The following is a 17,631-nucleotide window of genomic DNA, read 5'->3' as shown; positions in this document are numbered from 1 at the left end:
CAGCAGCCTGCACGCGGTTGCAGTCCAGTGGGGATTCTGCGTGTCCTTTCCCTTTGTCGGCAGCAAAGCTTCTACAGTAGGTGGCTCTGAGACTTTTGGTTTGGAGTTGATACTGTTTGGGGGGCTGTTGCTGTTCCTTTCACGTTACTCAATTTTCCGTTACCCTCTTGCCAAAGGAGCTTTCTGTTTTCGGCAGGCAACCTGAGAAGGAAATCAAACACGAGCAGTCCTTGAACCAGTCTAGTGAAGAACCCCTGGAGGGAATAGCCAAGGAGCTGGAGCTGGAGCTTGAGCAAGAGAAAATGCATTTATTGCAAGCAAAGAAGGAGAAAATTCAGCAGTTCCAGGAGGAGATAAGGCAGCAGGAGAAGGAGGAAGCTCAGAAGCTTCATCAGCAAAAAGAAAAATCCCTCAGGTACTTTTCTCCTTTACTCCATCTCGCTGCTATTTCTCCTATCCACCTTTCCTAGCTGCGATTCCACTGCCGGTGGCCGCAGGCTTGTGCTGTTATAGGCTGCCACCTTGAAAGTGGTGCTGCTTGGCAGAGTTGGGGGCAAAGGAGGCAAGAACAAGGCTTTTGGGGAGGAAGAGTACGGGACTCTTTGCCTGGCACAGACAGGCCTGTGCGTGAGGATCTGCACATCTTGAAATGAACGGTGGTCTGCTGTCAGTGCTGTAAATGCTTACAGCAGATGTGTAGAGAGCACAGGCTGCCTCGGGAAAGCGCTCTCCGATGCAAACGAGAGAGCATCTTCCCCTGTCCTGCAAGACGAGCTCTGATGCGATACACATGCAGCTTTCAGAGCTCTGAACCTGTGTCTTATGGTTAACCTGGGAAAAGTTTCCAGTTCGGCACGTGGAGCTTTACCGCCTGGCAGATGTTCAAATCCTGGGCTAAACGCTAGTAACAGGACTGGAAATTGGAGCATTAGAGGAGATGAGGTTACCCCAGAGGAGCTCTCTGAAACTCTGGTAGTCTAGGTTTTACAGAGGGGCTTCCAAAACAAGACTTTAAGGAATAGGGCATGGACATCTGTGTGAAACCCAGCTGGCGCATGAGGATCTAATAGCAATCCAGGGAGCGGAACAGCACTGGGCCCTGTGGCCTCTCCCCAGGGGGACTTTTCTCTCAAGGCTTATATTTTATTTCAGGTGGCCTTGATACTTGCGTTCTTAGCGCACTGAGCCAGCCAGAAACAGTATCTTGACACGAAGCGTCATGGGAATGCTCTCTTGGGTGCGAAGGAAGACACGGAAATTGCACCTGAAGGGAAAAATGTCTATGCAGTAATAAAGCAGTAGTAAAAAGGGTATCGTATGAAAATATGAAGCTTACAGATGTACTAGTGCATCCAGTTACCTTGGCTGGGAGCCTGCTTTCATTTAATAGGCATTGGTTTCATCCACCTGGAAAAAAAAAAAAACCCAAGTGCCACCTATGATGATATAGTGCATTTTAAAAATGCACCGCGGAAGTTTGATGCTTGGGGGCTGCGTCTCCAATGCCAGCGGACAGGCTCTGAAGGTGTGGAGGAGAATTAATGGTCTGGAGCCCTGGAAAAGCATCACTTGGACAGGCACAGCTAGCGGGAGCAGCAGCTGATCTATAGGCCTTGGGGAGCTGGTTTGAAGATATTAAAGCCTCCTGAACCTCTTTTTTTTTTTTTTTTTTTTTCTGGCTGCTCATCTCTCAGGACCCTAAAAGACGATTTGGCAAAGGTTTCTGAGGAGGAAGAGTTGCGTATCAGAAAGGAAGAAACTGAGAGACTCTCAAAGCTGCGAGCCAATATCACCTTGGAGACCGAGGCAGAGAAGGAGAAGATAAGGTGAAAAGTTTTGCTGCCATCCCTGGGGACACAAACTCTGCTGGTTTGGGAGGGAAGCGTCTTGCATGCCACCAGCAACCACTCAAAGTGGAGGTGCCAGCCCACCTGAGCCTCCCGTAGCTCGTGTCCTGCCTCGGTAGTGAGTACGGGGCCCTAACTATGCTGCTGTACGTGCTGGGGAGGCGTGTAGCCCATGGAGGGTAAAGCTGATGGACCTTAACAGCTCTGCTGCCTCGGAGCTGATCCAGTTTTGCTAAATAGCCCATGAGTGTCCTGAGAGAGGTGTTGCTGTTATGTTGGACCAGGCACAGCTCTGGGGCATGTAAATGAAAAATGGTGTCTACAAGGACAGCTGTACTCAGCAGCGTGGCTTGGTTTGAGCGGCTGTCTCCGTCTAATGGCTATCAAGGCCTGTTATAACAACTGGAGGAGGCAGAAAAGACAGACACTGGAAAACTTACATTTTGCTATTTTTTACTTGGCTGACCGATATGTTTCCCCCAACTGCTTTGCTGTTTGTTTCCAAGGCCTTGGTTGATACACTTGTGAATCTGTGTGCTGTGGTTCTCGGTTTCCTCTGGCTTGTGTGTCCAGTTCCTATAGCAGTGTCTTCTGTCAGCTCTAGTTCCTAAATGGAGCCCAGCGGTAAAGTACCAAGTTCTGACTTGCTTCTGTCTCTGTGTTCTTGTCGCAAACCTACCAGGGCAGAGCAAGAGGTCGCACTGCAGAAACTAAGAGAAGAGTGGGAATCCCTGCAGGTAATGGAGAAGGAGAGCCTGGAGAGGAAGCAGCAGCTTGTTTTGGAGAAAATGAAGCTGGAAATGGAGGAAGCTCAGCAGAAAGAGATGATCGGACTGGAACAAGAGAAGGAACAATTCCTGAGTGAGCTCAAGGAGAGATTAGGCAGGGAAAAGAAGAAGGTGAGATGTTTATTGCCAGCTAGGGTCAGACCCGTGCTGTTCACGCTGACCTGGCTTGCCCTGCCATGCTAAAGCATTGAGATTAAATAACACCTGTGTGTACGTTAATAATGACTGCCTTAAAACATAAAGGAAAGACGTTAGGCATGCTGTTAGAGGCATGATTGAGGTGGGGAGGAATACTCCCCCCGTTTTTATTACAATGGTGATTAAATAACAATTACTTAAATGGCCACATTGCATCTGAAAAGGAAGGTCACTGTGTGTCTCTGCCAAGCTAAACCAAGCCATTTTATCAGATCAGAATACGTCTTTGGCTGCTGCTTTAGTCCTCCAGAGAGCTTGGGGAGTTCTTGAATGGAGGCAGTCTGTAGGCCTTCCAGCACAGCAAGGTTGAGATCTGTTGAGGAGGGAGGGAAAGCACATAGTGAGTAAAGGCACCTTGTACGTAATCCAGTTTGAAAGGGGTTTACGTTGTGCTTTATTGATGCTTACGGATAGATGTTCATTGCAAACGCACCTTGCGCAGCATGTCCCCGCAAATAGAGTTTTTCCAGCAGACTGTCTTGCTCGTGTTCCTGTAGGCAGTAGAAGAGCTAGAGAAACAGTTTGCAGCAGAACTCCAGCAGCTGAAATCTGCAGAAGAAGAGAAGCATCGTAAGGTAAAAGATGGTGTCCTTAGAATGTAAATTGTTCTTTTTTCCCCCACGCTGCCGCCAAAGGTGGCCAGGGAGGGTGGCATTAATTTTTTTCCACTTCCTAAATGTGGTTCTGGTCTGGCTCGGTATTTGGACACGCTCCAAGTAGGGGGTGGTGAGACTGCACACGCTGGTCTTTGCCATGGTGCTTGCTCTCTGTAGGAGGGTGCTAAATGGATCTTGTCAGAAGGGTGACAAGTCTCTGTGGGTGGCTTTCATGGCAGGTCATTTCCAGCCTGCAAACCCAGATCGCAGAGGCACAGACGAGCGAGGAGGCTCGGCTGCGTGACAACTTGCAGAGAGCAGAGCGGAAAGTGCAGCAAAAAGCATATCAAGTAACAGAATACGAACACGAGGCAAGTATTCATCTCGGATTGCTTGAAGGTCTTCACCCTCTCTCCTTGGATGCGTGGTGAGGTCTGAGAGGCCACATCCCCTGCCCAGGGGTGACAGTGGTGCCTGGGGGAAAGGACACCCCTGCAGCATCTCGCCTCGCCAGGGTGCTTGCTTTGTTCTACCCAGGCTGCAGCCTGAGCCCACTTGCCAGGTACTCTGAACTTCAGTCCTGCTCATGCGAGGGGTTGAGCTCTTGGGAGGCCACCGTAGCGCAGGGCTGTAGTTCAGGGAAACACCTTTCTGTGTTACCCCTACAGCTCAGCGAGCTCATGAGAGAGAAACGCCAGGAAGTGGAAAAAGACCATGAGAGGAAAATGGAGAGGATGAAAGAGGAGCACCAGGAGGTCCTAGCACGGATTCAGGCTCAGTATGAGGAGGAGGTACTGCTGGGGGAGAGCAGTGAATCGGGGAGGTGACCGAAGCGGCTCACTCAACTGGGCTGTACCTGGGCTAGCACTGCTGCTTGCCAGACCTGCCTGTCTCAGCCTCTCCTAGAACTGGAAATCTTCTTTCTCCTCGGAGAACTGGGCATTGTTGTCATGACGTAAAATGAATTTAGGCTGGGGTTGTAAGGATAAGCTGTCAAAATATTCTATGATTCTCTGTGCAGGCAACTTCCACATGCATTTGTGGACTTCTGTACGAGAGAAGATTGTTCACATTTTGGCATGTGCCTGTTCTGGAAAGCCTTCTGCCTCCCATTTTGACTATACAGTCAGCAGTGTGTGACACAACCTTAGCTTCATAGATTGTGTCTTCTTTCTTGAGCCATTCCCTTAACAATGTCGTCCCTGTAAGCAAGAGCTTTTAATTTGCTGAATTTGGTGCTTGCTCAGGAGCTGCTGTGCGATGGGCTGGCTTTGCAGAGGGTGCGTGTCCTGGGTGTTCATGTTGGCTTGCTGGAGAGCCCTGTGCTTCACTCGGCCGCTCTTCTTGTGTTTTGCGACAAACAGGAGAGAAAGCAAAGAGCAGAGCTGTTCGAAGGCCTGCGAAGTGAGATGGTGCGCCTCCGACAGCTTCATGAAGCGGAGGTGAAAGCTCTGCAGGCAGAGCTGGGTGAGCGGCTTACTGCATTGCAGCACAGGCACAGGGAGAAGGTGAGGAGAACGCTTTGCCTAGCAGTTTGCTGTGACTTGGCTGCTTGGGGATGGCCTGGGCATGGTGACACCTCCGCGTGCCCACCACCCTCTGCGGCCCAGGGTGGCACAAGCGGCAGGTCACACTTGCTCAGTTTTCCCTGTGCCTCTTGGTGGCAGAGCTCTGCCTGGTGAGTGAGCCCCTTGTGCCGTTCTCTCTTTAACTCAGCATCTCTGTGCAGGAAAGAAAACTCCAGGAGTCAGAAAACGAGCTTGAAATGCGCACGAAGAATGTCAAAGCTAGATCAGTGCAGCTCCTTAGCCAGGTGAGTTGGCCCTGCTGGGCTCGCAGAGGTTTCCTAGCCCATGCTGCTCCTCTGGCTGCTTCCTCGGGGGTTACTTTTCGGAAGTGCTCAGCCAGGGCTTTTGCTGCCATCCAAGTTACAGGTAAAGCTTCCATCACGCGTCAGAGCAGGGCTAAGCATTCCTAGTGGTACAGCCTCATGGCTGACGTTTGTGGTGAAAGTCAGCGCTCTGGGTTTGCTTTGTGCTTTGGGAGACAGTAAGTGGCTGTAAGTGACAGAGGGATCATAAAAGCCTTTCAAGGCAGCACGTCCTGCTCAGCGTAACTTCGGATTATCCCCTCCTGATTTACCTCCTCTTCTCCCTGCTGCCGTGGAAAGGGAATGAGTGTTTCTGGATCTTGGGCAGCAGAGTGGGAGAGGGAAGCACTCCAGATGCTCCCATGGAGCTGGCAAAAATCACTGGCTGATGCTCTTGCCTGCCAGATCTAAGTCCTGGCCTGCGCCAAGGGCTGTAGATAACCTTGCTTCTGTCAGTCCTTCCTTTCCAAGCAGCACTGGAGTGAGGAAGTGAAAAGGCGGAGAAATGCTGGAGGCAACCAGAGGCTTCACAAAAGCAAGATCCTGCAGAAATGGCCATGTGCCTCGAATACTCTCACAGCAGAGCAGGAAGGGCTGTTCTTCCCACAGGAATGCAAATAGTCCCAGCTTCTCACTTGAAGTCAAGTAAAGGCAGGGGATCTTGAGTGCGTATGGGGGGAATAAAGCAAAACTGACAACAATCCTCAGGTGTTTTGAAATGGTCTTGAGACTCAGACCTGACCTCTGTACTTCAAGTGCTGCTCAGCATCAGCACTCTCCTTGCTCTGACACTCACCTACTTTCTCATCTGTATATAGGAGGAGTCTCTGAGAAAGAAAAGGCAGCAGCTGCTGGACGAAGACAGACGGAGTGAGCTCGAAAGAGATGTATGTGTGTTTTAGCTCTGGAGAGGTGCCGTGCTGCTTTTCTTTTGGGGGTGAGGGGAGCACGCTAGAACTATGGCTTTAAAAAAGCAAACTGTTGCTTCTAAATCATGAGTCTGAAAAATCCCTCCCTTCCTCGGCCTGGAGTGCCATCCTGCTGGGAGTTTGATTAGCTCTGACCGGTTTCCCAAAAAGAAGAGACAGTCCTGTTCTTCCAAGATTGGCACGTGGTGTGTGTGCATTTGTAGCTCTGGGACCTCCTGTGAATTGTGCGAGTAGCAAGTCTCTTGCATATTGTGAGCCTTTCATTTTGGTTTTGGAGAAATTACTGTGAGGGGTTTTTTGGTTTTCTTCTAGGAAGCTGCTTTAGCTTCTCAACTCCGCCTAGAGGAGAATAGGAAGGAGCACACCAGCCTCCTTGAGTCCATCCGGCAACTGCGTAGGTCTCTTGAAGAGCTCCAGGACCAGAAAGCTGAGCTGGAGGCCCAGGTGGACTTGTTGCAGACCCGAAGCCAGAGGCTGCAGAAACGCATCAGGTGTGTGCATGAGAAATTTCCTCTAATGCAAAAAAAAAAAAATCTACCCTATGCTCCTAACAGAAACCCTCTAACCTAACCTGGGCCTCTGCCTTGCCTCTGAGCTTCTTGTGTGTTGGGCCATATTCCTTCAGCATCCCAGTGGAGGTTTTACTGCATGTCGAGGGCATGCAGGTCCTGGGGTCTGTTTCCACATCTGTTAATAACTCGCTGTGTAAATTTGTCCCTTCGCCTCTGCTTGTCAGGTTAATCTGTTTGTCTTCTCCACATCTGTCTTGCGAGGTTAATAAGATGCTTTGAGGGGGGGCATTGAAACGCAAAGAAAAGATTTTCCTAAGATAGCCGAGCTTCTGGTAAGGGTTTCCCTGCCCAGCCAGGGGTTGTGTTTGACATCACACCGCAGACCCGATACTGCTGTTCTCTGGCACGTCTGTGGCCCCTTCCCTCCTGGAAACTGGCCGTCACGTCGGACACCACTGCAGGTAGATTACTGGTCTAATCCAGTGCTGCCACTGTTGCCTTTTCTTGGGGCAGTGAGCTGGAGACAGCTGTCAGGAGCAAGCAGGAGACTTTGAAAGAACTGGAGGCAGAAGAAAGTGTGGAATCTCCACGAAGGAAAGCTGAGCTCCACGTTGAAGACCTGAGAGAAACTATTCAAGCTGTGAGTAAAGGTGTTTGCCTGGTGAGATCTGAGGCTGTAACTCCCTTGAAAATCCCAGCTTTTGTTCCTTCTGTGTGAACTCGTTTGAGATGCAGTGATGCATTTTTCTTTGCCAGGGGACATCAATACATTTGGTGGTATTTATTGATTTCTGTCTGTTATTACTGGGGGGGAAGGAGTGTCGGATACTTGAGTGCCCTTGGAGTCGAAAGCAGGGCTTGAGTCAGGGATAGAACTTTGTAGAAGTCACATAAAGAACATCTCTGGCGCTGGTCTTGGATCTGGGCAATACCACGGTGGTGGTGTTCCGAATTTTTGCTCCTAATTTGATTCTTGTGGGATCCTGGGGTTCTGTTTCCCATACATGTTTCTTAGTTTTTGAAATGTTTCAACTCCTCAGCACTCGTCCAGAAAGCCTGCTTCCCCGCCCTCTCAAAGCCTCAAAGAGGACAGCGACTTCCAATTTGATCGGTGAGTATGTCTGCATGCCAGCCACTTCTGGAAAATGTTTGTGCTTTGGTTTTACAAGCCAATGTTTTTGCTTGGGTTTACATGCATTGCACTGACAATCCGTTTTTGGGGAGGGTGCTGCCTGAGGCTTGGAGGATGGCACAGCCAGCACAAAGCCAGGAGCATGCCTGTCTCTTTCGTGCAGCGTCAGGAGCTACATCTCTGCAGAAGGGATCTCCATCAGGAATGCCAAGGAGTTCCTGGTGCGCCAGACCCGCTCCATGAGGAAGAGGCACATGGCACTGAAAGCTGCAAAGCAGCAGTGGCGCCAAGATATGCAGAAAGCACAGGAGGTGGTGCAGGATCCTGACAGCTCCCAGCTCCTGGAGGGCGTGCGCAAGAACCTGGAAGAGGTGAGCCACTGAGCGCTGCCTGCGTTCAGATGTCGGGCATCGTGGCTGCGCAAACAAGTCCACGGCCCTGGATGGATTCCTGGCTCTGCAGGTGCAGTGACAGGCAGCTGTGGGTGTTCAGTCCTCCCAGAAATCGGATCTTGCGTGTTTTTTATGTTCGATACGCAGCGTTCGTCCCTGCTCGTGTCTTCCTCATCATAACACAAGGGTTGGAGTCCTCCCCTCTCAGGCTGGCTGTAGATTACTTCATGTGTAGTCCACGTAGCTAACGGAGCATTGCGTGGTAGAAGAGCTTCAGTTCTGTTTCGCTGTGTGTGCTTTCGACTAGGAAGGCTCTGCGAAGCAGTCACTGCAGTGCAGCCAGCGCTCGGTAGCTTGGTAGATTCCAGGAGCTCAATCATTAGTTGGAGCTATTGGAACCTTAAAAATGGAGGAAGCTTTTGTTTGGGAAAGAGGGATTCCCGTGTCATGCAAATCCCGTAACACACTTTCTCCTCATAGCAAAGGAAGTGACAGGTAGCCATCCCATCAGTAGGTACAAATTTATGGTTGTAGCTTTACAGTGGTTTCACCCTTGCTTGGAAGAGGGTTCTTGAGTACTTGCCAGCTCTGCTGATGCGCCAGCCAAAGACAGGGAAGATCAGAGTTTCCGTCACTGATGACAGAGAGCACTTAAGTTGCAGAACCAAGGCTGCTGACCCTGTCGGATGCAGGGTTTGGAAGTGAGATCTCCTTTTCCTTGGGGTGAACTTGCTTTGAGGCATGTGCTCTGCCCTCTGTACGCTCCGCTTCCCATGCTCTCGAAGACTCGGGAGCAGTTTTACTCCAGCAGTATGATTTCCTGTGCTGAGCAGAAGTGAGATAATGGAACTCACCGTGACCACTAAGGTAGATTATTTCCTGTCGTTCCTGTTTAATTTTTCTCCTTGGCTTGGCTGTTGATCCACTGCAGGAAGCAAAGCAGCTGGACGAGATGAAGTCGGCTATGCGGAAAGGACAGGTGCTGCTGAAAAAGAAAGAAGAGAAACTAAGCCAGCTGGAGTCCTCGCTGCTGGAGGAGGTAACCACCCGCATCACCCTTGCTTGAGCCTGCCCAGCTGTGCTCCCACCCTGCCCAGAGCTCTGGGCCTCCTCCCCGAGGCTGGGGTCTCTGCAGGGCTTGTGGTCCCTGTGAGGGCTGTTCAGCTGGTGGCCAAAGACTGGCGTTTGCCAGCGGAGCTGGATTTTAGAAACACGTTCTCTGAGAGCAGAGCGGTGGGGGAGAGAAGGCTAGTCACAAAGTTGGATAGAGTGACGAACTTAATTGAACTGTGACCCCCATGATTCACTAGGGCTGCAGGCAACAGGACAGATGTGGGCTGGGGTTTGGGATGGAGACTTTCCTCCACAGTGGCAGCTTGCCAGGCAGGGCTGCTGGCAGCAGGGATGGACTCGGGCGGAGAAAACCTGCTGAGTGCACTGGCTTCTGAGAAGCTTGCTTGTTAGGTCAGAAAGGAATCCCTGTTAACACCGATATGCTGAAGTATCCTACAATGTAAACTAAAACCTCACATCAGAATGGTTAGATGCATTATGAGCTATCTGTGTCTCAGTCAAGATGGCAAATACCGTGCCTTCCCTCTGCTGATGGCATCTGGGCTCACTGTTAAGCACGTGGCTGCAGAGTGGATACAGAAAGCAGCCTGAAAAAGCCACATGATTTGAGCCCAGAAAAAACAAGGGCAGGTCACCTCGTGTGAGCCAGGATTGAGTCTGCTTTCCTGACCGAGGCAGGCGTTGGAATCTGTTCAGCTCTGCCTGGGACCACGTGGCCTTAGGCAGGGCAGCAGCAGATGCAAGAGCACGAGACCTTTGATTGTCAAGCACTTGTCCTTGGTGCAAAGAGAGAACCCAGCCCATGCAAGAGTTTTGAGGCTTATTTAAAGCACAAAACAGTTTGACTTCTGCCTCGAAGGGCCCATTCACATGGCTGTTAGATTTGGCCTCTAGTGCCCGCACGTGCTTCTTCCAGAGACCACGCAGTCTCTCGACTTTCAGATTTAGCCGTCAGGGACTGAAGATGAGTCTGCCTTCGCTTGGCCTGTGCCTGTCTGTGCAGTCCAGCCTGTGAGAACTAGCTGTAGGCAGTATTCCAGTAGCTTTTAAGTTTCAGGGATGGAACAGCAGGTTTTATTTGTGTTGTTTTTCTTCTTTTGACCAGCTTTCAGATGAAGATACGCTGAAGAGTGCTGCATGCAAGAAGATGGTGACTTTTGATCTCAGCAACTCTGAGGACACAAACAGCACATCCAGTGTCAATCTGCGTCAGCCTAAATGTGAGTGCCTGACTGGCTTGATATGCTGAGCCCTACGTATAATGCTTTCGACCTAGTTCTGGCTTTCCCTCTCCCCTCTCTGGTGTACCTTCTGTTGTTCTCACTTGTGCTCATTAGCACCTAAGGCAGGTCTACTATCTGTGGCTGGGACTGCTCTGTACATAACATTTTCTTTGAAAAACTTATTTCCTGCCTGTAGTGGCAGATGAGAGGGCTGGAATCCGTGTGTGAACTTGCCTTTTAAATTTCTACCTTTGTTTTTAGAGCGGGTTATAAAATCTGGCTTCAGCTCTTCCCTCCGCTGTTGCAGAGCTGTATTGCTCTTCTGCAGGTGTTCGGGCTGCTTCTTCCTCGCGTCTCTGGCACGAGAGGCTGCTGCAATTCCCTCTGTCTGCTGCTTGTGCTTTTCTGTTTGCCTTCGGTTGGCTGTAGCCGGTGTTGGGCAGGTGGGAAGAAGGGCTCCCCGTAAGCAGCCAGGAAGGCAGGAGGGTTGCGTTGCTTGCAGAAAGGCTGGCAAGGCTGAAGCTTGAAGAAATTTTGGAAGGCTTCCCTACGGCACCAGACTGACAATCTGTCCAGTCTGGAATCGTCTCCCCGACCCCCATCAGTAAGATATCTGCAGGCACACGTGAACCTTAAGGGTTTTCTCTCACCGTAAGATGAGAGCCCTTGTATCAGCACAGCGCTATCGGTCCTACCTCCAGCCTGGCTGGCGGCCTGCAGAGCTTTGCTTTTTATGAGCGCGTGAAGTGTAACCAAGCCATTCCGCCTCCTGCTCAGTTTGTGTGCGGTGAGACCATTGAAGTAGAGCAGGATTGCCTGTGCCAGGGTCTTGTCTGAGAGGCAGGGTGCAGTACTGGGGGTTTCAGCGTGGTGGCTGCAGCCCTGAAAGGGCTGGCCGTTTGCAAGGGAATCACCACTGTGGTCATGGCTGCATGGTACAGGGTCCAGTAGAACTCGGAGGGATGGAGCGGGGAGGTGAAACACAGGCACTAATGCATGTCCAGGCTTGTCCTGCAGGCCCTGTTCTTGCAGCATCGGAGGGTCTTGTCCTCGCTATCTTGTTTCTCCTCCACCTTGTGCCCAAGCAGCCTCCAAGACACAAATCCTCGTTGTCAGTCTGTATCTCCTCTGTTGGCTGCAAAGCCAGGTTTTTGCCTCTCTATCCAACTTAGCACACGCTGATCAAACTCGGCTCGGAGTGCAACACACAGTGGAAAGCAAGCCTCCAGCCAGGGAGACAGCGTCTCCTTTGCCTTCCCAGTGATCCCTTTTTTCCCCTCTCTTCCACCAGTTGATTTGAGAACCGATTTACGGCCTGCCCCCCAGCTGGACAAGATCCAGTACTTGACGGACTCTCTGCAGCGTATCACTAGTGAACTGAATGGGGTCCTCGGCGTCCTGGGCTCTCTGAACAATCGCCAGTCTCCACTCTTCACCTCGACGCCCCGCGACGGCGTCCCTCTTTCTACATATGCCTCCCTGGCAGGACTTCAGGCCGGTGGCTCCCTGGTGCCCCCCGCCGCGGTGTCGCTGGTAGACCAGTGGGCCTGGAGCGCTGGGCTCAGCTCCAGTCGCTCTTTCGCGGCTGGACAGTCAGTGGACAGCATCCTGGCAGAGAAGTGGCACAAGTATTTCCCAGGTAAGTCTCCTCTTCATCCATCTGCTTGCTTGCCGATGCTGGTAAGGCCAGATCCACTGGTGCTGCTGATAGGAAGGGTGCTAATGAGATAAGGAATGAGAACCTTATTCCAGGGAACATATGGCTGATCCTGTCATCCTGCTTCCGGAGCAGTTCTGCCTTTAATATACGCCCAAGAAAGTAGTTGTTACTAAAGGAGGGAGCACAAGGAGACAGCCCTGCTTCACTGGAAGCCTCCTGTGAGTTGCAGATAGGGCTCACCATCTCGGTTCCCTTAACACCACTGTGTCCTCGGCAGGTGGCTCAGCTTGTAAGGACAGTGTGTCTGTAGTACAAGAAAGCAAAGGCACCCAGGTGGAAAGGCTATTGATTTTTTGGGGCCTGTATTTAATGTCTGTTTTCCAGGTGGGTTCCCGTCGCTCAGTGGAAGTTCCAAGCCTCTGGAGAGCAAGCTGGGATACGTACCGGCAGAGTAAGGGTCTTTGTCCTGGAGTTGTTGCTTCATTGTGCTGCTTTTATTTCTCTGGAATGATTTATGGGTATAACAAGTAGATAACAAAATCATAAGCTACGTATTAAGTAGGGAAGTTAGGTACCAGTAGTTATTCACTGCCACGTGCTTGGCACTGCCTCGTAGCTTCTGCAGTGAAGCTGCCATCGTAGCTGTGCTGATAACCCCCGTTCCAGGACCAGGGTCCAAGGGTGCCGGCACCGGGCCACGCCGGCTCTGCTGTGACAGGCGATGCTGCACTGACGCTGTACAGACAAAAAGGAGGACGGCAGCCTGATAGTGGGGGCTGCTGCGGCTTTTCTCCATGGTGTGGTTGGGCAGAGGACTTTGAGCCAAGAGGAGGTTGCTTTTTGTTAACCGTGGGTCTTTCTGTAGCAGCCCATCATTTTCTTTGTCATTTCTGGGATTGTTTCTGCCTAGACCTCTCTTTCCCACTTGTGCTGTCTCTTTCTTTCATGCACCAGTGAGCAAATACGGCTGTTCCAGCACTCCCAGTTCCAGAGCCGCGAGTCAGACAAGATGAGTATTCAAGGAATGATAGAGACCAACAAGAAATGGCTAGAAGACTTCAAGAGGGATTCAAAGACGTATCCTTTGCCTGAGCCTGGTCTCTAACTGCGCTCCAGCTTCCTGCAGCAGGTAGGAGGAGACAGCAGGAGGTGAGTGCATCAGGAGCACTAAAGCACTGAACAGCAATTTTGAAGCCTTGGCCTCTATTTTAGTGTCCGGTACTGCAAAGGAATACAATGTTTAGCGGTTAGAGTAGGAGTGAGCTGTTTGCTCTTCTCTGAGCTGTACTTGACCGAGAAAGTCTCTTCCCTTTCCCCTGCTGTGCTGTGATGCTCTTAGTGCCGCTGCTCTGCTGCGGTACACAGCAGTTGGAGCTGGTAATGTGAGAATGAAGAAAACAAAAGGTATCCAAAGAGTGCAGAATGGAGGAGGCAGCAGCGCCTAGTCTCAGAGACCTACTTTTGGTGCCATTGATACGGCCCTGGCCACGTCAGTGACTTTGCTACAGGCAGTCCCTGCTGAGCAGCCCCGGATGAGGGTGCCTGGAGACGCGTGGAGCTGGCACATGGGGTGGCCCGTGGCCTGGTGGAGCTCTCCCTCCAGCGGGGTTTTGAGGCAGGTCGTAGCATGCGGTTGGATCAAATGAGTGAGACCTCTGAGCTCTATTAGCGGGGTCGTTTCCCGGTTCGTGTTGTAACAGCGTTATGCTGGGGCTGTCAGTGTCTCCTCTGCAGCGTACACCGATATTAGCAGGAAATCCCTCAGGCTGCCGATAGCACACGCTGTCCTGAGCGCGGTGCTCCTTTGAATTCCCTAATCCCTTTTTAATTCCGTTTGACTTGGATGCAGCGGGCTAAATACAGCACGTGTGTGCAAGGCTGGCTCCTGCCCCTCGGTACCTGTCCTGTCTGCTGGCTGTGCTCATGCGTGCTAATCCCGCCTGTAAGCCAGGCTTTTCCTTCACCCAGCTGCCAGACCTCTCTTCCCAGGTGCACAGAAGCCGCCTGCCAGCAGCCCCAGCCTACTTCAGCTAGGACTGGATGAAAACAGACAAATTAAAGTGTACCATTATTAAAAGGTGGGACTTGGCTCTGGAGAGATGGTGGCTGGGGCCTGTGCCGTCTGCCTAGCAATACGTTGGGTTTCGGCGATGCCCAGCCATCTCCGCTGTGTCTTTGTGCCGTGCCCTTGAAATAAAGTCTCGTTACAAGAGAGTGGAGGAAGGGGGAAGTGAACTTCCCAGGTGGATTCTTCTAATCCTGTAATGTGTCCAAATATACTTTATAGACTGTTTAATCCAGTGGTGAAATATCAGGGCTTCAATAAATCAACAGTTCTCTCATTAGTATTCTAGTGATCGTGAGCCAGAGCTGTGAATCATGGAGGACTTTGAGTAACTGGTCAAGGGGGAGGATGTGAATCCAGCTGAGACGCTGCTAGAGGCAGTATGTCGGGAAGCAAGCCCACGCTGATGCCCAGGAAATACTTCATTGCAAGTGGGCCAGGTCGTCTGGCCTCCGGCACGTGTGTGAGCAGGGGAGAACGCACAGCGAAATGGCTGTAGAGTCTGGGGACAGCAGCGGGGAATGGCAGATCCCGACTCTCGGGAAACGGTCCTCTCTTTTGGGGTGGAAGCCATAGGAACGAAACCAGGAGTGGCTTTTCATGGCAGATCTGGAAGAGCACTCCCTGCTTCCTCTTTCTGCCATGCCGGCCCGAGCTGCGCAGCATAGCTGTGCCGTGGGAGCTCTTCTCCTGCGTGACAAATGCGCCGACGGCAACGTGGAGCTGGGATGGCGAGAGCGCGCGGGGCGGCGTCTGCTGGTGCGGGCGCCGTTAAGGAACGCAGCCTAGTGTGAACGCTGAGACAAAGCCCCACCTGCGTCCCTCCGTGCCCGGGGGAGAGGGACCCGGCGCTCCGCTCGGCAGCTGGGGTCTCCTGCCACACAGCGGGTCGGGGAGGCAGGCCCGAGCCCTTGGCACCCAGCCTTGCTGCTCCTGCAGCAGCTCCGCTGGGCTCCGGGGAGAGCAGGTCTCACGAGACCCCGAAACGGGCTCTGCGCGGCTGGAGGCCTGGCTGAGGTGTCGGGGGCGGAGGCTCGGTGCTTTGCGGCGGTGTTCCTCCGGAGGGGCTGCATCCAGAATGCATCGGCACCCCGCTGGCATGCACGGAGCTGGGAGGGGGCAGATGGGGCTGCTCCAACCGATGGGGAGAAGCTGGGCGAGGTTTTCGTGCTGCCGAGTGGGAAATGTGGTATTTGGTTGCCTTTGTCAGTGTTTCGTCCAAGCTGACTTAAATATTTTATGCTTTAAAAAATGCTGAACCATTTGCCGTTTTGTCTGATGAAGGCTGCATTTCAAGGGATCCCATCTGTGAGAAATCATCTTCAAAGCCGGTCTCTCTGGAGATGGCTGATGCAGGGAGGGTGGTGAAGCGGCTGCTCCGCACCCTTCCGTGCTGTTTGCGTTCCTCGGCGTGGCTAACGACGTGCGGCGGAGCAGAGCAGAACCCCCTCCTGCTTTGCTTCCCGGGTGTTGTGTACTGGAGCAGCGCCGCAACAGCTCGCGCTGGGAGCGCGGCAGGGGAATGTTTACATGCAAATAGAAATATATTTTTGATGAACATCATTTTCGAACTCTTAAGAATGTCTGTATGTGTTTTTCGCTGATTTTCTTAGAATTTTTTTTAATTGCTCAGCCAGCCTTTGTCTTAGGACAGCTCGATCCTCTGGTCAGGTCCATGTTCTCCCACCTTCTGCTTGCTAACGAAGCACAGGGTAGTCCTTTCTGCAGGCACTGCCAGTAGAGAACGTCTCGCCGGTCTCCTTGCCGAGGAAATCCTAGCTTGCTCTTGCCGGCTCTGGCTGAACGGGGAGCCCCCGGATGCCCACAGGGAATGGCAGCTGCCCAGAGGAGTCCCTCTGTCGGAAGGGGTGGATCAAACCACAGGTTTCCCATCTACCGTCAGATTGCACCGATCCCTGTCTGTAGGGATTTTGCTTTTAGTTTCCTGCCTCTTGGTGGGAGGCATGGTGGGCCTTCCAGTTAGGCATTTCGGAAGGGACCCTGCAGTTCTGGCTTTCTGTGGCGTGGGGAGGCTGTCGGCCTGCTGGATGCTGTGCCCAAAGCCGCGTCGCCGAGTCCGGTCTGTGTCTTCGGAGAAGCATGTATTAGTAGTGCGGAGAAACGCCTCTTTTCTTAGCAATAACTTGGTTTCAAACATGTTCCTTTTTCCTCTTAAAACCTGTGATAGCAGCTGTATCCGGTTTCGTACGCAGATTTAATCAACGTCAGCCTGTTTTGTACGATGGCGATGTTGGTAGCTCTATTTCTTATTTTTCTTGTTGCGATGTTCTGTTGTAGCCCTAGATAACCAGCTTGTACTTACCTTTCACATCTTCCCCTCGCTCGCCTCTGGGCTGTTTCATGTTTTGTCTTGTCAAGGTCATTTCTGGCAATTTCCAAGACCACTTCAGCTCGCTGTGGCTTTATTACCATTATTCTATTAAGTATCTGGCCAGGGTAGCAAATGCAGGGGCAGATAGAAAGCTAAAAAAAACAAAACTACAAAAGCAATTCTTCGTGGGGCTTTCAGCCAGCAGTGCAGCTTTTCATGGGCTCCTATCCTGCTCTTTTCATAAAACTGTCATCCAGTCTCGTTACAATGCTTGTCTTGCTCTGGAGCTTTATGTCAAGGCTGGAGGACGGGCTGCGTGCGGTAGCAGTCCAAGGCCGGCTCGGCCGAGTGCCCAGGGAGGGGCTGCCGTGGGATGGGCCACGGTGCCGGAGCAGGTGCCGGGAGATGGGGAGAACCGCGGTGCGCTGGCGGGGAGCAGGGCTTCGCTCCAGAGCTGCTCCCCGGCAATTTGGGACGTGTTAAAATCGGCCATCTCTGCAGGTCGGCCCTTGCTACCGATTTCTCCGTTTATTTCGGAGCAGCCGTGAATCTTCCCCAAGCGGCGTTCTAGGCGCTGCTGCTGCAGCAGTGTGCTTGCTGGGGTCCTGCCGGCGGGATCGCCGGGCAACGCTCTCGCCAGAAATCGGGCAGGATTGGCGATGTGCTGTTCTCTTCCCATGCCGTGTTCCTTTCCCTGTCTCGCCTCCTTCCAGCAGCCTGGGGACACCCGTAGCAGCTCCTTCCAGGCTGTGCACGTTTGCTCCTTTGGGGCTTTTCCCTGTAACATAGTCTCTCGTGAAAGACTCGGCTTGTCCTGTGTCTCCAAGCACTGCAGCGAAGGCTGCCTCTGTCCAAACGGGGCATTCGCCGCCTGTGTCCTGGCTGGGGACTCTCCAGCGCTGAGACTGCAGATGCAGAACACAGCCGGTGAGAGCAATGGCGAGGAGAGGGGACGCCTGCCCAACACCTGCCCTTAATTTTTCCAGCTCTGATTCTGCTGCGCAGTGCATTGC

The 17,631-nt window shown here is 52.2% G+C and overlaps 1 protein-coding gene across 1 annotated transcript in view; it reads left to right on the top strand.

The window, feature by feature from the left end:
• The window catches only part of CEP164 (centrosomal protein 164), a 34,300-nt gene extending 19,971 nt beyond the window's left edge, over positions 1–14,329 (top strand). Inside the window, exons 13-31 of the mRNA XM_075723381.1 lie at positions 197–415; positions 1,695–1,826; positions 2,530–2,746; positions 3,331–3,408; positions 3,669–3,800; positions 4,098–4,220; positions 4,794–4,937; positions 5,159–5,242; positions 6,118–6,186; positions 6,541–6,719; positions 7,254–7,380; positions 7,781–7,851; positions 8,036–8,243; positions 9,196–9,303; positions 10,444–10,558; positions 11,853–12,200; positions 12,606–12,672; positions 13,176–13,298; positions 14,197–14,329. Coding sequence (XP_075579496.1) covers positions 197–415; positions 1,695–1,826; positions 2,530–2,746; positions 3,331–3,408; positions 3,669–3,800; positions 4,098–4,220; positions 4,794–4,937; positions 5,159–5,242; positions 6,118–6,186; positions 6,541–6,719; positions 7,254–7,380; positions 7,781–7,851; positions 8,036–8,243; positions 9,196–9,303; positions 10,444–10,558; positions 11,853–12,200; positions 12,606–12,672; positions 13,176–13,298; positions 14,197–14,296 — 2,644 coding nt within the window. The 3' untranslated portion in view covers positions 14,297–14,329. The remainder of the gene's footprint in view (positions 1–196; positions 416–1,694; positions 1,827–2,529; positions 2,747–3,330; positions 3,409–3,668; positions 3,801–4,097; positions 4,221–4,793; positions 4,938–5,158; positions 5,243–6,117; positions 6,187–6,540; positions 6,720–7,253; positions 7,381–7,780; positions 7,852–8,035; positions 8,244–9,195; positions 9,304–10,443; positions 10,559–11,852; positions 12,201–12,605; positions 12,673–13,175; positions 13,299–14,196) is intronic.
• The last annotated feature ends 3,302 nt before the right edge of the window (positions 14,330–17,631 follow it).

Source organism: Pelecanus crispus, chromosome 19 (assembly GCF_030463565.1).
Source record: "Pelecanus crispus isolate bPelCri1 chromosome 19, bPelCri1.pri, whole genome shotgun sequence".
In the NCBI taxonomy this organism is placed as follows: Eukaryota; Metazoa; Chordata; class Aves; order Pelecaniformes; family Pelecanidae; genus Pelecanus; species Pelecanus crispus.
The sequence above is the reverse complement of the archived record's forward strand: the minus strand, read 5'-3'. Positions and strand labels throughout refer to the sequence as shown.